General features: G+C 39.8%; 1 protein-coding gene and 1 long non-coding RNA gene across 2 annotated transcripts in view; one reads left to right on the forward strand and one right to left on the reverse strand.

The window, feature by feature from the left end:
* The first annotated feature begins 4,250 nt into the window (after positions 1 to 4,250).
* LOC146551529 (uncharacterized) overlaps positions 4,251 to 16,840 on the forward strand; it is a 55,579-nt gene continuing 42,989 nt past the window's right edge. The window contains exons 1-6 of the mRNA XM_085258221.1: positions 4,251 to 4,415; positions 12,367 to 12,428; positions 15,417 to 15,512; positions 15,605 to 15,682; positions 15,865 to 15,957; positions 16,110 to 16,312. Of these exons, the coding sequence (XP_085114347.1) occupies positions 4,397 to 4,415; positions 12,367 to 12,428; positions 15,417 to 15,512; positions 15,605 to 15,682; positions 15,865 to 15,957; positions 16,110 to 16,312 (551 nt within the window). The 5' untranslated portion in view covers positions 4,251 to 4,396. The remainder of the gene's footprint in view (positions 4,416 to 12,366; positions 12,429 to 15,416; positions 15,513 to 15,604; positions 15,683 to 15,864; positions 15,958 to 16,109; positions 16,313 to 16,840) is intronic.
* On the reverse strand, positions 9,122 to 10,141 carry LOC146551530 (uncharacterized). The gene is made up of 2 exons (XR_014890052.1): positions 10,001 to 10,141; positions 9,122 to 9,449 (listed from the first exon to the last, which is right to left on the reverse strand). It is a non-coding gene; the product is annotated as an uncharacterized LOC146551530 (long non-coding RNA).

Below are 16,840 nucleotides of genomic sequence, written 5' to 3' on the forward strand. Positions count from 1 at the left end.
GAGAAGTCTGCAGATTACTCAGGAGAGGTGGAGAGTCTTTCATGGTAGCTGATCAGTGGTCCTTTCTGTCATGTCTTATGGCAGCGGTATTGCAATCACTATGTAGCACTACACGCAAGTGACAGAGTATTGGTATATTTGCAGCAATCAGACTGATTGAGACACAATTTATAACAACACACAGTTGTTTCTTCCAACTTGGTCCATCCATCCATCCATCCACTTGTCCAGTTCAGGGTTGTGGGAGGGCTAAAGTCAGATGGACAGGGCGTACCCTGGTCAGACACTCATTCATATATATATTCAACAAATAGTCAATTTAGAATCACCAGTTAACCTAACCGCACTAACAGCATGTCTTTGGACTGTGGGAGGAAGCCAGAGAGAACCCACACAGAAACAGGGAGAATAAGCCACTCCACTGGATTTGAACCCAGGACCTTCTTGCTGTGAGGAAACGGTGCTCTTTTACTTTTTAATGATTATTTGATCAGCCTTGCTTGTGTATTATAAATGACTCAATGGATTTACACCTAACTGAAAGGGACGAATCGTCCGACCTGCCCCATTCTGTTATCATTAACTGTTTCAACAAAAAGTGGCAACTGATACATAAGACTTAATTTTTTTTATTGTTTATAAATATTTCGGTCACATGTATATTAGATATAGAAACTTTTGGCTATAAAGGTAAGGTACAAGCTTCCTCAGACTGGCACCAGCTGGAAAAAGTGTGATCTTTTAGTCTTAGATCTTTATAGTTCAGTCTTTAGTTCTTTTAGGCACTAATATTGATGCTTTTCTTTTTCCTCTGTATTTTTTAGAGCAGTGCCATGCTGCCGGGAGTCTGTGGATGAGAATATGTCGTCAGACTTCTACTCCAGAGATGCTTTGTTGGAGCAGGGGACCATCCCCCTGGATATTGACAATGTTCACATGCTGCTGCAGGGTCAGTCTCATTTCCAGTACAGATTACAGTGTAATGTTTCTGACTGAACAATGAAATATTTTCTACAAGAACAAGAGTAAAGCGTTTTTCAAAAAAAAATCCTAGCTTTAGGCTGTTGGAACTACTGTGGTGCTTCTTACCTAAAATGAGTAAGTGCTCATTGTTTCTGGTCTGAGGTCACGCAAGAGTAAAAAGAAAAAAAACCTCCTGATTTCAGTCACTGTGGCAACATAATAACTGTTTGGCCTCAGTCTCACTCAAGGGAGCAGTTTGATGACCTTGTCACAGTCAGTCCACTGTGGGCAACATCTTGTTTCACTTTTACCACTCTTTTTGAGGTCATGCTTGGTTTAATCTACGGAAAGTGATCCGCTGTTCACTTTGAGACATGAGTCATGTTGCAAAGAGTCTTCTGAAGGGAAAGAGCAGGAGGGTGGTGCAGGCATGCAATAAACACTGCGCGCACATCAACTCACTGTATCTCGGGGCATTCATGAACGTCTTAAGCAAAGTATTGCACTGAGATTGTCGTTACAAGTTGGTTTTCAATTGGTGAGCCACTTCATTTTAAAGTTTTTCATCTCTGGTTTATGATTTTAAAAAATGTAACAATGAGTCATCTGCTTGTGACGTAAGTTGTAGAATAAAAAAGAACACAAAAAAGTTATTATATACATTTACCAATTTATGGTAGGAGGATGGGCCGAAGAACAAGTGAAGTGGCTGAGCTGGGAAATGTCTTATTTACAAATAAGGCACATAAAAAAGTGTACTTCAAGCTTAGGTAGATGTTTTCTTTGTGTGATCAAAGCCTTATTTGCCCAACTGCATTCTGTGATATCTTAACAAATATTATAGAAGCTACCATAGCTGACCATTGTCTGACCTTTGCCAGTTTAGAAAACAAAAGTCCAGAGGTGAACTTGGCAAGTGACAGAGCATCATCATTTTTAATGTGAATTTATCAATGCTGCCTTGGACCTAACATTACGGGAACCATTAGCACCAGAGTTTGACTTCACCGGACTGTAAACCAATCAATTTAGGTTGCACTTAGTGTCCATTACCTTTGAATAACACAAACCTATTACCATGTGAAAACATTTTACAACATGAAATGAAAAACAGATAATTTCATGTACATATTTCAGATTTAAAAATCAGATAAAAAAAATTCCAAGAACAGAGTACCATTTTAGCTCGGTGGCTGGAGAGGAGTGCCCCAGGTTCAAGTCCAGCCTGTAGCTCTTTATTCCGTGTCTTTTCTCTCTGAGGTTGAGGTGGTTTGGGCATCTGAATAGGATGACTCTGGCGTATCTCCTAGAGGAGGTCTTTTGGAAATGTCCAAGGCAGGGAAACCCTGGAAGAGAGAAGCTGGGGGAGATGGGTGGGGAGAGGGATGCCTGCTTAGACTGACCCAGAATTATTAAGCATCCAAAGGTTTATCAAACATCACTTGCTGAGGAAGTCCTTATCTCCCATTCCATTGTCCTTGTCATGGCCCTGTGCATTGGACAGTCCCTGTTGTTTTGCCCTGTTTGTCTCCCTGTGTTGTCTTGCAGATTCCTGCTAGAGGGGGTTTATCAATGCAACAGCAACCTCCTGGTCAGTCTCGTTTAAGAATTTAAGAACAGGCTATTTTAGCTCTGACCCCAGTGGCGTCTGTCTGATTAATGTGTCAGGTCCCTCAAACCAGCAAACTTGGGGGTTTATCCAGGATTTGAACCCAGGACCTCTTCCATCTCCTCTTCCATTTTCAATAATGCAATTGTAACTAGCTAGAATTTTCACCACACATATATGTAGCTATGCTTTATTTTCTACCTGACAGGTGCCAAAAATGCAGTTTGTGTATTTGGTGATATGTGAGCCGTTTGGGGATATTCCATTTACTGAAGAACCAAGACTTACTGACATTTGCTTGAGTGCTTAACAGGCGTGAGCATGAAAAAAGGATGTGTGTTGCGTTATGAGCATGCTGGCACGATTACAAGGTTACATATTGTGATTTTTTTGAGAGAGTATCTCCATGACATCAGCTGGAAGCAATGCTAGACTGCAGCACAAAAATTAATAGCCCACTTTAACCACACATCTGTCAAGACTTGCAAAACCATATTTGTTCTGTATAGTAATACATATCTAAAAAGACACTTGTTGTTCACATTTTTCCATAACTTTTCTTAATCTTTCTGTCCTTATTTCACCTTTTTTAATAGCCTCTCTCAGTCCTGATCCACCACTCTCCTTATTCTCTTTCTTGCAGCTTATATTTTTTAAAATGAGTGACTCTCGGATCTTTTTTCTCTACATCTTCCTTGACTCTTGATCTTTGGACTTTTCAACATGCTCATATGTGGTTCTTTCTCTGTACCTACCTCAGTTCTTTTGCCTCTCCTAACTTATTGGGTCCAATCTGACTTCATTCCTCACAGAGCTATTTTTAGCTCATTTGCTCCCCACATTTAGAACACTGTGTTTTTTTAAGCCTTGTAAATGTTTTTCCAGTTATGTAGTTTCCAGCTGCTACACCATGTCCAGAAGGAATGATGTAAGCCCAACGCCCCCATGACAAGCCATCTTGTAAAATAAGAGTGTGAAAGTCATTTTTTGTGTATATTTGAAGGTGTAATGATAAAAGAATGTCACTAAAAATAGCTCAAGCTATGTGTGATTGTTGGGTGTATTCAACACTTGTTAACTGAGTCTGGGAGGATATTTTCTTGCATAGGGTGCAGGGACTTGAGCACGATGTGTTCTGCATCGTGGATATACCCACTGGCTGTTTTAGGGAGAACATGTGATGTCACTTTAAATACCTTTTTAATATGTTGTCGGTACAACATTAATCATCTTTTTATGCATTGCCAAATAGAATAGGGTGCAGTTTTGGGTTTATTTTGACATGCACATTTACACTATTGCTAACACCATATTTATGTCAATGAGTGACTCTTTTTTCTTTCGTTTTTGCTTAGCTGCACTGTGTAACCTACTGGCTAAATTTCAGTTACCTAACTGGGGTTGGGGTTGCATTAACTTAGTCTTCCAAAATTCGTCTTCCATTTTGCTTGGTTTGCTTGAATTTGAGTCAGGTTTTCCAGCCTGTGCAGCATAAAGTACTTAGGATGCTGCAGGAGAACTAGCTTGTTCCAGGTCGTGTTTGGGCAGGAATGAAATTTCGGTGAGTCACATTTAAAAGAGGTGGAGCCCAGCTAAACTCACCTGCATCCCTGCAGGCAAGAATTGTAGATGGTTTAAACAAGAATTGTTTTCAATAGGATTTCATATCATATTTCATATAATCTCTTCTGCTGCAGCAATGGGTGTGTTGAATGTTGAATCGGTTTGGTAAAGCATGTAAGGGAAAAATGCATTTGATTTAAACAGATGTTTAACATCAGAGTTTACTAATACTACTAGTACTACACTACCTGCTCAATCAGCATGACTTCTCACATTGTGGGTAAGTTGCTTTCATTTGTCTTTCTAGTAGTGAAGTTGATTGGTGTGGAATGAAAGTGACTGCAGAGTTTAGTGTGAAGACACTGTACTGTAGGCAGCGTTTGAATGTGGAACTCTTAAACCTAGTTTGACTGCTTATAGAAACTATACCAGGAGATTTACAGATATAGTCCAGTATCTGCAGAATATAAGAAACCAGTCTTGAGTAGGAAGTAAATAGTAACTCACCTATACAGTATGCATATGTATGTATTCAAATTTATATATAAGCTTCGCTCTCTTCTCAGGACTGGGGCAAGTTTTAGATCTTATAAAACCTACAGTAGTCTCGTTTTAGAAGAGCTACTGCTGTAGAATGTAATTACGCATTAAACACAAAACCGAAGCTTGGCTGCTATTCAGAGGTTAAACCTTTATTTAATGTCTGAGCAACATTGTACTTGTAGTAGCTGAAACTACAACAAAGCCATGAAGGCAGATGGCTAATGTTAACATCTTGAAAAGGCAAAAAAAAGAAAAGAAAATGAAAAAGTTTGCTGAGCTGAAACCGAAATAAGAAGCCAACCTGATGATTTTATGGTAGTTACTGCTAATTTTACTAGTTACTGTATATGTTAATTTTGGGGCGGTGATATTCTGTTGGTAACATTTTCTATCAGTGCTTTGCATTTGTACAGTTGCTGGTTATGAAAGCTGTCCAGAAGGCCTAAAATTAGCAATTTAGGAAGCAACCTTTCAAATCCCTTATTTGGAGTGGCTTTTTAGCCTGAAGGACTGAAGTAACATCTGTGATAAACACATTTTCAAACGATAACTCTGACACTTTTGCTCCCTTTTTACATGTACTTAAAAAAAATTGCCTTCCAGGTAAGGAAGGTTTGAAAGCCCATTTTAACTACATAAAAAACATTATAAACTATAAAGCATTTTCCTCACCTGTTATCTGGCAGCTGAAATAAAGCACAATTAATTCTTAACAAATTCATAACAAATTGCTCATAAAATCATGAAATATTAATAGGAAATCTTATTTAAAAAAAAAACCTATTTACGTAATCCTTATTGTACTCTCCTGATGGTCTTGGTGGGTGTGGCAGCTTATCAAGCACCATTGTTAAACCCCAGTCAAGTCCCTTAATTCAAATCAGAGACTTGTTTCATAAACTGACTGATTATCCAGTATCCCTTTAGAAATGTCTGAAAAACTGCAGAAATGCACCACATTGTGCATTATGCAGTAGTCCTTAAAAACACTATTTGCCACATGCAGAGCAGATAGAGGAGGCCCTGCTCTCAGTAGTCAAAATTGCAGACACATTAACCCTGAGGGAACAAGAAGCTTTCGATTGAGGAAAGCACATGATAGCAGGCTCTTACAGCAGGAGAAAGCCCCTCCTCTAGGAGCAGTAATCAAGTTTGTCAGCCAGTCAAATACAATATACAGTGCTGTGAAAAGGTATTCCCCCTATTGCAGGCATTTTTATGACTGCAATAGGTTGAGAACCAGGCAACGTAGCATGTTGAAACTGATACCATAGGTGCATCTACTAAAACTCTCAGACAAGTTTGAATCTCAATCACCTTGACCTCAAGCTCAAAGGCAGAGGTCAAGTTTTCTTAAAATCTTGTAACTGCTAGCTGGGAAAGCTCAGCTAGCTAATTATCCACCAGGGAAATAAATACATCACTGTTGTCAAGTAAAACCCTTCATAAAGTTTCTGAAATGCTGTTTGTATGTGAAAATGTAAGACAAGGAACAATAGCAAGAAGACTGAATTAGGCAAATTTCAAAGTCTGAAGAGGTACAAAAACATCCATGTTAAACAGATAATGTGGTATGCTTTGGATCATGAGCTGTTCCTCTCATTCTCAATACTTTTGCCATCCTTCTGGTACAACTATGGTTTCATCTTTCACAGAACTGTGCCAAACCTTTTAAATGTTTTATGGCAAAGTCTAACGTGGCCTTCTTGGTCTTGACTGTATTCAGTGGTTTGCACCTTGCTCTAAATCCTCAACATTTCTCTTCATTAAGGTGTCCCTTATAGACGTCCTCTCATTTGGTTGTTCTTGATTGGATGTTGTGAAGCTGTTTAACCTTTAGTTGCCTTCTGTGGTCTTTGGGGCCTTTTGGTGTTGCTGAACTGGTCAGTGCATTGATTCTAGCTTTAAAATGTTTCTTTCTGCCATTGTTTGTATACATTTCATTTTCTATATGTATAGGCATATAGGAAATAAATTATATTATAAAAACAATGCTTTTGTTTTTATTGGCCACATTTTGGAAATAATACTGGTTAATGGGGATGCATCCAAATATCATCTCACATTTGACCTCTGATCTCAATTTTATATTTCATATCTGCCTTTCTTTCAAGTTGACCCCCACAAACTGCACTACAAACTTCATAAAGTATGTTTAAAAAGAACAAAGAAAACAAAGGGAATTCATACAAAATATAATACTCTTCCGTTAAATGTAAATACTACTCAGTATTCTTAGATCACAGTATATGTGAGATTCTTGATTATGTTTTTAGGAATCCCCAAAAGTTTTTGCAACACATTTTGTGATGAGTCATTTTCCGAGGTTTGTGGCTTGTTCAGGCAACACACAAACCAAATACTTGTGTTTATAATACTGCCAAAAGTGTTCCCATAGCAATCTGGGTGTACCCTAAAGAAATAAACAGCTTTTAGGATGCAGCAGTCTTATAGTTGCAAATGCTTGTTAATTTCGCAATAGATAAGATAAGATAAGATAAGATAGAACTTTATTAATCCCTCGGGTGGGTTCCTCTGGGAAATTCGATTTCCAAAAAAGCACAGCACCGACAGAAGTTACAGAGTTATACACACACACATATATATAAATACAGAGACAATATAAATAAAATATACGAAGGGGATAAATAGAATAAATAGGAATAAAAATAAAAATACAAGTGAATTGCACATTTCAAGTATTGAGTCTATTGCACCGTTGACTATTTACAAAAGTATTGCACAAGGTATTGTACAGTGAGGTGAAGAGGTACTACAGCTTAGTTGTTCCCCCCTCCTTTGTCCTCCTGTTTCCCCTCCCTCTCCCCTCCAGGGAGGAGTTAAACAGTCTGATGGCGTGTGGGACAAAGGAGTTTTTAAGTCTGTTAGTTCTTGTCTTTGGGAGAAGCAACCTGTCACTGAACAGACTCTTCTGATTGTTTATGGCCGTGTGCAGAGGATGCCCAGCATTGTTCATAATGTCCAGCAGTTTCTTTAATGTCCTTTTCTCTGCCACTGTCACCAGAGTGTCCAGCTTCATGCCGACCACAGAGCTAGCCTTCCTGATCAGTTTCTCCAGCCTGCATGAGTCCTTCTTTGCTGTGCTGCTCCCCCAGCACACCACAGCATAGAAAAGTACTCCAGCAACCACCGACTGGTAAAACATCCTCAGGAGCTTCCTGCAGATGTTAAAAGACCTCAGCCTCCTGAGGAAGTACAGTCGGCTTTGGGCTTTTTTATACAGGTGCTCTGTGTTGCATGACCAGTCCAGTTTATTGTCCACCCACAGCCCGAGGTACTTGTACTTGTTGACCACCTCCACCTCCTCCCCCTCTATCTGAACCGGCAGTGGACCTGCTCTAGACCTCCCGAAGTCCACAACCAGTTCCTTAGTCTTTGAGGTGTTGAGTTGCAGGTGGTTTGTGTGACTCCATGCGACAAAGTTCCTCACCAGACTTCTGTACTTCTCTTCCTGATCATCCCAGATACACCCCATGATGGCCGTGTCATCTGCAAACTTCTGAATGTGGCATAATTCAGAGTTGTAGCAGAAGTCAGAGGTGTACAGGGTGAAGAGAAGAGGGGACAGCACAGTTCCCTGTGGTGCTCCTGTGCTGCTGACCACTGTGTCAGACGTGATGTCCTTCAGCCTGACGTACTGTGGTCTGTCGGTGAGGTAGTCGGAGATCCAAGCCACCAGGCAGGGGTCCACCTCCATCCTGTTCAGTTTTTCCTGAAGCATACAGGGCCGGATGGTATTAAAGGCACTGGAAAAGTCAAGAAACAGTATCCTGACCGTGCATTTTCCCCCATCCAGGTGTGAGTGGGCTCTGTGTAGGAGGTACAGGATGGCATCCTCCACTCCGACACCCGCCTTGTATGCAAACTGTAGTGGGTCCTGGGCATGTTGTACCTGTGGTCGGAGGAGGTTGAGGAAGAGCCGCTCTAGAGTCTTCATAAGATGTGACGTCAGTGCCACCGGTCGGAAGTCATTCAGCTCATTGGGCCGGTTCTTTTTGGGGACCGGGACGATGCAGGATGTCTTCCATAGGGCGGGCACTCTCCCCAGTCGCAGACTGAGGTTGAAGACTCGTTGTAGCGGCTCCCCAAGTTCAGCAGCACAGCAATAGGTGCACTTCTAGAATCTACTGTTTAGATGAATTGCACACTGCTAATGTTTTTCATTCTGCTGAATAAAGCAGATTGTTTAAACCCCAAGGTTGGCTCAGATAAAACTGTTTAGGCTGCTATGCCCCCTGTAACACTGGTGGTGCAATACTAGGCCTGTTAGTGCTACTTCTTGCCTTCTTTGCCTGTAGTACGGCAGTATAATTACCTTTAACCACAGTACGAGGACAGAAGGGAAATATGGACCAGATCAGACAGGTTCTAGATTCGTAGGAGCCAAGGGTGTATGACAACAGAGGACTTGTACACAGTAGGTGTAGAAAACACAATTGCATTTATTAGCAATTATTAAAGTTGTGCACATTTAACAAAAGTAGAGCGCTCTTCTTGAAAACAAAATAAAATAAACCCCACAAATGGTCGACCTAAGGATATATTGTCTTTTGTGTCTTTTTTAAAGTCAATTTCAGTCTTTCAATGTTCAGTAGTCATTCAGTGTGTTTGTAACCAGTCGGGTTACAATCTACCAGTTCATCCGGCTCTTTGGGCTGGGCTCGCCATCCAGTACTGGAAAAGGGATCCTCGATTCTTCTCAGGTCCTCAAAACCAATCCAATCCAAATAAGCAAAGGAAAAAACCTGACCTGGGGACCAGGCCAGAACACAGTAGTTCAACATTTAAGCTATCATGCCTGTAACTTATTATTACTACTGGTTGCTTGTAGTGCTTCTAAATTTCTTTCAAAATATTCTATGTTGTACAACAAATTATTCTCATTTCAAAGGGAAAAGTGCATAGGAAACACACATTTAAAACAATACAAAATAGCTCAGTAGTGCATTAGAAATACACATTGGCTTGAGACTTATCAAGTTTCAGCTAAGTAAAGTGCAGGTGAAGGCACTTAATTTCACATTGCTAATACTTAGTGTGCAGAACTATAATTAGCACCATGAGAAAAGGGAACATGTGCTAACATAACATCGCACAACACCATACATTATACATCAATACCACAGAGTAATGTGACATAAACCTTTAAAGAACATCTCATATAAAGTGCAGCAGACTCAGTGCTAATTGCTTTAGCATCGGAAAAGGCACTTTCATTGCAAAATGGCTAACGGAAGTTAGCATCAGAGCTAGCGGCAAGTAGCATGCTATGCTAGCGCACGTGTGCTGCCTGGGACTTACCATGCGAAGCAACAAATGCTACACGGGGCTTCACAGTGCTCACGTTGGCTCACGGCCTCTGGAATACAGTATCACTCTTATTATTCTTGCCGAAAAAAGGATTTTCTCTATCCAGCTAGCTTCTTTGCCGCACGGGTAAACTGATCTTTCACCGTCTGTGTCTCTGGCGTATCTGACTGGCACACGAAGGCACGCACAGGTGTCTGAGCAGCGCACAGACTGGGGGAGGGTCAGACCGGCCAATGATTGGTCGCTCAGTGGATCTGACAAACACACTCTACAGGACTAAGTCCTGCCCCCACACCACTTATACATTACATATACATATGTACATATTAATTAAACTTCTGTTTACATGCTTTTTATCAGTATTTATTATAATTAACTTTGTTTTTATCAATATTTATTTATACTTTTAATCCCGTTTTTAACACAGGGTTACACCCCCCTTTACGGTTATGTTGTTTCATGGGGGACCTTCAGTTGTGGTCAGATGTTTTCATACACTCATGATGGGCATGAATGTCATAAGTTTGATGCTTTGATTAATTTGATTTCTTTGAACTGCTGCTTTTCCATGGTGGAATGATGGAGCATACATCTTTAATGACTGTAATGACAGCTTTAAATTTATTTTGTGTGTTTTTTGTTGAATCCACAGAGGTTCACAGGAGTCTGTATACAGAGTCTGGAGTATACAAACAGCTCAAGTAATATTTGGTTAAATGTCTCCTAGCAAGCTACACCTTAACCAGATCATCTTGCTAGCCATAAACAGGCTTCTGGCATAATTCAGGCTAGATATCTGTCCACTCTTCTTGGTAGAATTGGCAGGGTTAAATTAAATTGGTTGGTTTTCTGATATTGAACAGGTTTTCAAGCATAGTGCAGAAATGTTCAAGGTTGGGACCATTTCAAAAGTGTAATAACATTACACTTTTGAAATGGTCCCAACCTGCTTTATCCATTCCAAAACCAGTTCTGATGTGTTTTTGCAATCAATGTCCTGCTGTCACTGCCCAGTTGTCTTCAAGTTTCAACTGTTTCGCTATTGATATGAGGTGAAACAAAAGGCTTTGGAGGTAGGCCTGTCATCATGCAATTGATTGTGTGCAATGTACCAGAACCAGCTGATTCTGGTACATTGGGCGGCTCTAAATTTCAGTCAAACTTGACGGTGTTGATTTTAAAACAGGGCTTTCTTTCTTGGTCAACACCTTCTCAGTTTATGGTGATATAAAACTTGCCTTCACTGTCACAGGAATACTGAAGTTCTAGCACTTTCCACTTCATGGCAGGCTTAAGCCTTAATGGGTCTTGGGTTGTTTCTGAAAATCCTAACTAATTTCCTCTTACCTGAGAATGACTGTTTGGGTCTTGTGAGTTAAGCTCTTTGTAGTTGTTTAGAAATGGCACCATCATACTTCTGGAATAGTGGAAAGCCCCAACCTCAACTGTATTGAAAATTTATGCACTATGCTTAAAAGCCTGTTCCACATCAGGAACTCAACCATTTTAAATAACATGCCAGTTCTGCTAAGAATCAGTTATGTCAGAATCTTGTTGATGGTAACCAAACGTTTGCAATCTAGGTGTAAATGTAACCAATTATTAGTGTTGTTATCTGAATATTTGTGACCCTGCATGGACCCTGTGGGGAAAATCCAAAACAAATTCAAGCTTGTGCATGCAATTCATGGTTTATAAAAGTCAATAAAGATGTATGATGTACAGTCATTCCACCATGGAAAAAGAACAATTCAAACAAAATCATTAAAAGCTCAAAGTTACCATGACATTCATGTCCATGATGAGGTGATGAAAACATTTGACCACAACATGAACTATGTATGATACGTTTGTGTAACACTGAATTACTTGTTACAAACTGGAGAAAAAGAGATACAGTGTGTTAATTAGTGAGACTTAGAGTGCTCTAAAGGATTATAGCTGAGAAGATACCATGTCCTTCAGTTTCACTTGGATGCTAAGCATAGGCTTCTCGTTGCACCTACTTATTTTCTATGCAGATTTGACTAATCTCCTTCAAGACAACAACTAACTGTCTGTCTATAAACCTGTGGTCATGGCTTGAAGAAACCTATAGTAAACAACACAATATAGATCCTGGAGTTTTCAAAAAACTTTCTTTTGAAAAGCCTTAAACTTTCTTTCTACCTGACCCATGCTCTCTTAACCAAAGAGACCTATAATATTAGCAGTCCAAGGAACTGTGCCAACTCTCATTTTCTCTCAGTCTAAACAGTTCGTGGGGAGCATTATGGCTCCCTTTCCCAAGATATGATGCTTTTGTGATTTGTTGTTTAAATGTCTAAGTTAATGCAGTGATTCTTCCTTTCCTACAGTGGAACAAGAACAGATTCAGAAGAGGACCTTCACCAACTGGGTCAATGCTCAGCTGGCAAAGGTGAGGCCTAAATGTGTGAACAGTATGTGTGAAGGATGAACTTACTTTCTACTGTGTGCTGGATACAAGCACACAATAGAAAGAAACCATGCATAAAACTACTGCAGCGTGTTGAAGAATTTGTCTACTGTAACATGCAAACATAAAATGCTTTCCCAAAACTTTATACACAGTGAGTCCATTGGTCACTCTCACATAATTAGCTTTGTCAGACTAAAAGAAGAAGCAGAAAACATGAAAAGTCCTGAATATTGTTCTCACTAATGACTTTTAAAGATTATGATTCCTTTATATTAGTATTTGTGTTTTACGTAGTACCATGCAGCTAGTTTTAGTCATGTGCATTTCCTTTGAAAAGACATATTTTTCCATACTGCATGGATAATATATGAAGCGCACGTTCCTGACAGCAAAGTGACCTTGTCAGTACTGCACCCTTCAACTGTCATGGAAAGAAAAGCACAAGTAGCAGTAAAATGGCTCGCTTTCAGTAAACTTTCAGCTTATTCATGACAAAGATCCACCATGGACAAAAGTTGTCCAAGAGTTGCTAAAATCAAATCATTATACTTCCACTGTAAGCATCTTCTGAAACTTTTCAAGGAGGCGAGATGTTATAGGAAAGCTGTCAAACACATGCATTGTGTAAAGGTTCTGTCCCCTGACATGACTCAGCAGAGACAGACTCTTTCTGCTTCATAGTGAAGGTCAGCTGTAAATATCACAGTGGAGGACAGTAGAGTGGTGGCTGCATACACAAATATAGCATTAAGGAGCAAGGTTCACAGCACACAGACAGACAGCAACAGACGGCCCACCAAACACACCCACCTAATCCACCCAACCAAAGGTCCGGCATGGTGGGAACTTTGCCAGTAAGCTAAATGGTGGAAATAGTTGTTGATCCTTTTGGGGCTGGTCACATTATACCTCACATTACAACCATGCACATGTGTATCACGTGTGAATAATATTTGGTGCAGAAACTTTTGTGTCCTCCTAGAAATTCAAAAGTGACCTTTTATGCCGGGATCGGAGTACATAATAGAAAGTCAGTTATTAGCAAGTCAATTATGACTTGATCTACATGACACAGGGCATTGGTTTGGGAATGGAAATTAGAATTATGTATGACATTCAATCAATCATCTGGTTTACTGTAGCTAGGAAAATACTGCAGCCTGTCAGGTAGTCAGTAATCCATGAAATCCTGGATGTTTTTATTGACATTGTTGTAAGTAAACACAGTTGTACAGTTTATTGTGTGCTGTTATATCACATTCATACTGAACACTGTCACACAATTTAGAACATAACATTATCTCACTTGCCTAAACGTGTTGCCAGTGTGGATCTGCACATCTGGAACGTACTGACAGCCCTTGACTTATTTTTAATGTTAAAGCCTTTAACACACAATACCCCATAATGACAAAGTAAAAGGTTTGCTTAAAATTATTGCAATTAAAAAACAAACAAAACAAACAACTATAGCATGTACATAAGTATTCATAGCTTTGCCGTGACGCTCTAAATTGACCTGCTTCCACTGATTATCTGTCAGATGTTTCTACAACTTGACTGGAGTCCACGTGTGGTAAATGCAGTTGATGAAGTCAGTGGACATGATTTAGAATGCATGACAGTGCATGTCAAAATACAAACCAAGCCCTGAAGTTCAAGGAATTCTCTATAGTTCTCCCAGACAGGATTGTATTGAGCCACAGATCTGGGGAAGAAAAATTTTGGCAGCACTGAAGGTTCCAGTGAGCACAGTGGGCTCCAAGTTTGGAACCACCAAACCATGAGAAACTAAATTCTGTGGTCTAATGAAATAAAGAATGAGCTAACTGGCCTGAATGCCAAACGTCATGTCTGGAGGAAAGCAGTCAGCACTCATCACCTGACCAATACCATTCCTACAGTCAAACATGGTGGTGGACCCATCATACTGTTGGGATGTTGTTTGGAGCTGGAACTAGAAACCCAGTCAGGGTTGAGGGATAAATGAAGAAATGTGCAGAGACATCCTAGCTCATAACCTGCTCCAGAGCGCTCTGGACCTCAGACTGTGGCAAAAGTTCTTCCAACAGGACAGCAACCCTAAGCACATAAGCCAAGATGTCAAAGGAGTGGCTTTGGGAATCTCTGTGAATGACCTTGAGTGCCCCATCAAGAATCCAGATCTAACCCCTTCTTTGGTTTTTATTTGTAATACCTTTGCAAGAATTTAAAACAAACTCTCTTTGTCACTATGAAGTATTCTGTACAATTTCAAGGTGAAAAATGAATTTCTTACAGTTTGGAATAAGACTGGAACATGAAAAAATGTGGAATCCTGTGAATACTTGCCAGATCCACTGTACAGTGTTTGCTATTAATGCCATTCATTGTTTCTTTATTAAACCTGTTAAGTGTATCTGTAAGATTTTATCAATAATAATGCCCATGACTATGACTATGCAAATACAGTACATATCATTATCTAGAGAAACGTTCCCATGCTCAAAATGTCAGCTTCTAAGAAATCAACAAACAGCTGTCTTTTCTTTAAACTTTAACTAATTTGTTTGCCTTTAATGCCTCGAAAACTGCGTCATGCTATAAAGTTATATAGTCACGCAAAATTACAAAACTGGTCTCCACCAGTTATATCTGCACATGTCCCATCAACATTTTACATAATTACTAAGAAGCATCATCCCTGAAATTATTTCCAAATTCCTGTGATTTCTGTGTTACCAACATATTTTCATACATAACTTTCTCTGAGTAACCGTTTTTATGTATTTGTTCATATATATATATATATATATATATATATATATATATTTAGCTCATGCATCTAAAATAAAATACTGGAAATATATTATTTTCATTTGTTGATTTTGCTCACATAGGTTGTAGTCAAAATAAGAGGTGATTTGGAAGCTACTTGGCTAGAAACTTGCTGTAAAATAACATAAACAAAATGTATATTTGTGACAGAGGAGGCCACCGTGCATGGTTGTAGATCTGTTCAATGATTTCCGTGATGGCTCCAAACTGCTGGACCTGCTGGAGGTGATGAGTGGCTTGCACATCGTAAGTCCAGTTTTACCTTAATGCTTCATGCTTTCCAACCAACAGCTAAGAACTTTTGTGATCTGAGTGATTCACCTCTTTGTGGTTTTCAGAGTCGGGAGAGAGGCAGGGGAATGTTTCAGCACAGGAGCAACATCGAGAAGGCTCTCTCCTTTCTTAAGAAGAAATCGGTAAACAATCTTTTAAAGGGGCTTAATATTACCACCAACTTTATTCGGAAAACTGTATTGTTGGTATTGAACAAAAATAAATTAAAGATTACACAAACACTTTTTTTCCCCATCAGACTTTCGTGTTTAGATTTTGATTCTAATATCTGTGAAAAACTGTAAACTGTTTTCCTTTTCCCCAGATAAAGCTAGTTAACATACACATTCCTGACATTATTGATGGAAAACCATCCATCATCCTGGGCCTTATATGGACTATCATTCTTCAGTATCATGTAAGATTGTTTTTTCTTCCCCTTTTCTGTTGTTGTCCATTTTGTTGTGCATTGCTTATTACTTTGGTTTTGATGAGGTTTTTATTTCCTCATGCTAAATGCCAAATGTAAATCTATCGTGTAAAACTCAAACTGGCATTTGGTTATTTTAGATCGAAGAGCTGGCGAGCTCCCTCACCTTTGACTCCCGTCAGTCCTCTATGGAGTCTTTGGCCAGTCTTGACACGCGCTCCACCTTCTCAAGCCACTCGGCTAGCAGCAGTCCAGTTCCTCCCAGAGGCTCACCACTACATCATCGTTTTAGAGTCTCTGCCAAGAAAGCACTGTTGCTGTGGGTCCGGGAGCAGTGCCACAAGTAAGCACTTGATCAAGGGAATGGTAATATTTGGCAAACAGGCGTCTTAATGTATTTAGCAGCGTTTTTAGAATAGAATACCCCTTTATTGTCACCGTACATGTGTAGTGAAATTATGGGTTACACTGATGTAATTCAATTCGAATAAGTACATACAACGCTAAATCACAACAACAGTTGCCTCAAGGCGCTTTATATTGTGATGTAGACCCTACAATAATAGACCGAGAGAAAAACCCAACAACCCCCTATGAGCAAGCACTTTGGTGACAGTGGGAAGGAAAAACTCCCTTTTAACAGGAAGAAACCTCCAGCAGAACCAGGCTCAGGGAGGGGCGGGGCCATCTGCCACGACCGGTTGGGGTGAGAGAAGGAAGACAGGACAAAGACATGCTGTGGAATTGAGCCAGAGATTAATAAGAAGTATGATTCAGTGCAGAAAGGTCTACTAACACAATAGAGTCACATATATTGGTAGATCATAGCCCCTTATCATCTGTGAGCCAAGTGTATGATGTGTGAGTGATG

Source organism: Mchenga conophoros, linkage group LG19 (assembly GCF_057382185.1).
Source record: "Mchenga conophoros isolate Kocher_MC1m ecotype Shallow Benthic linkage group LG19, M_conophoros_male_GT1.1, whole genome shotgun sequence".
Taxonomy (NCBI): Eukaryota; Metazoa; Chordata; class Actinopteri; order Cichliformes; family Cichlidae; genus Mchenga; species Mchenga conophoros.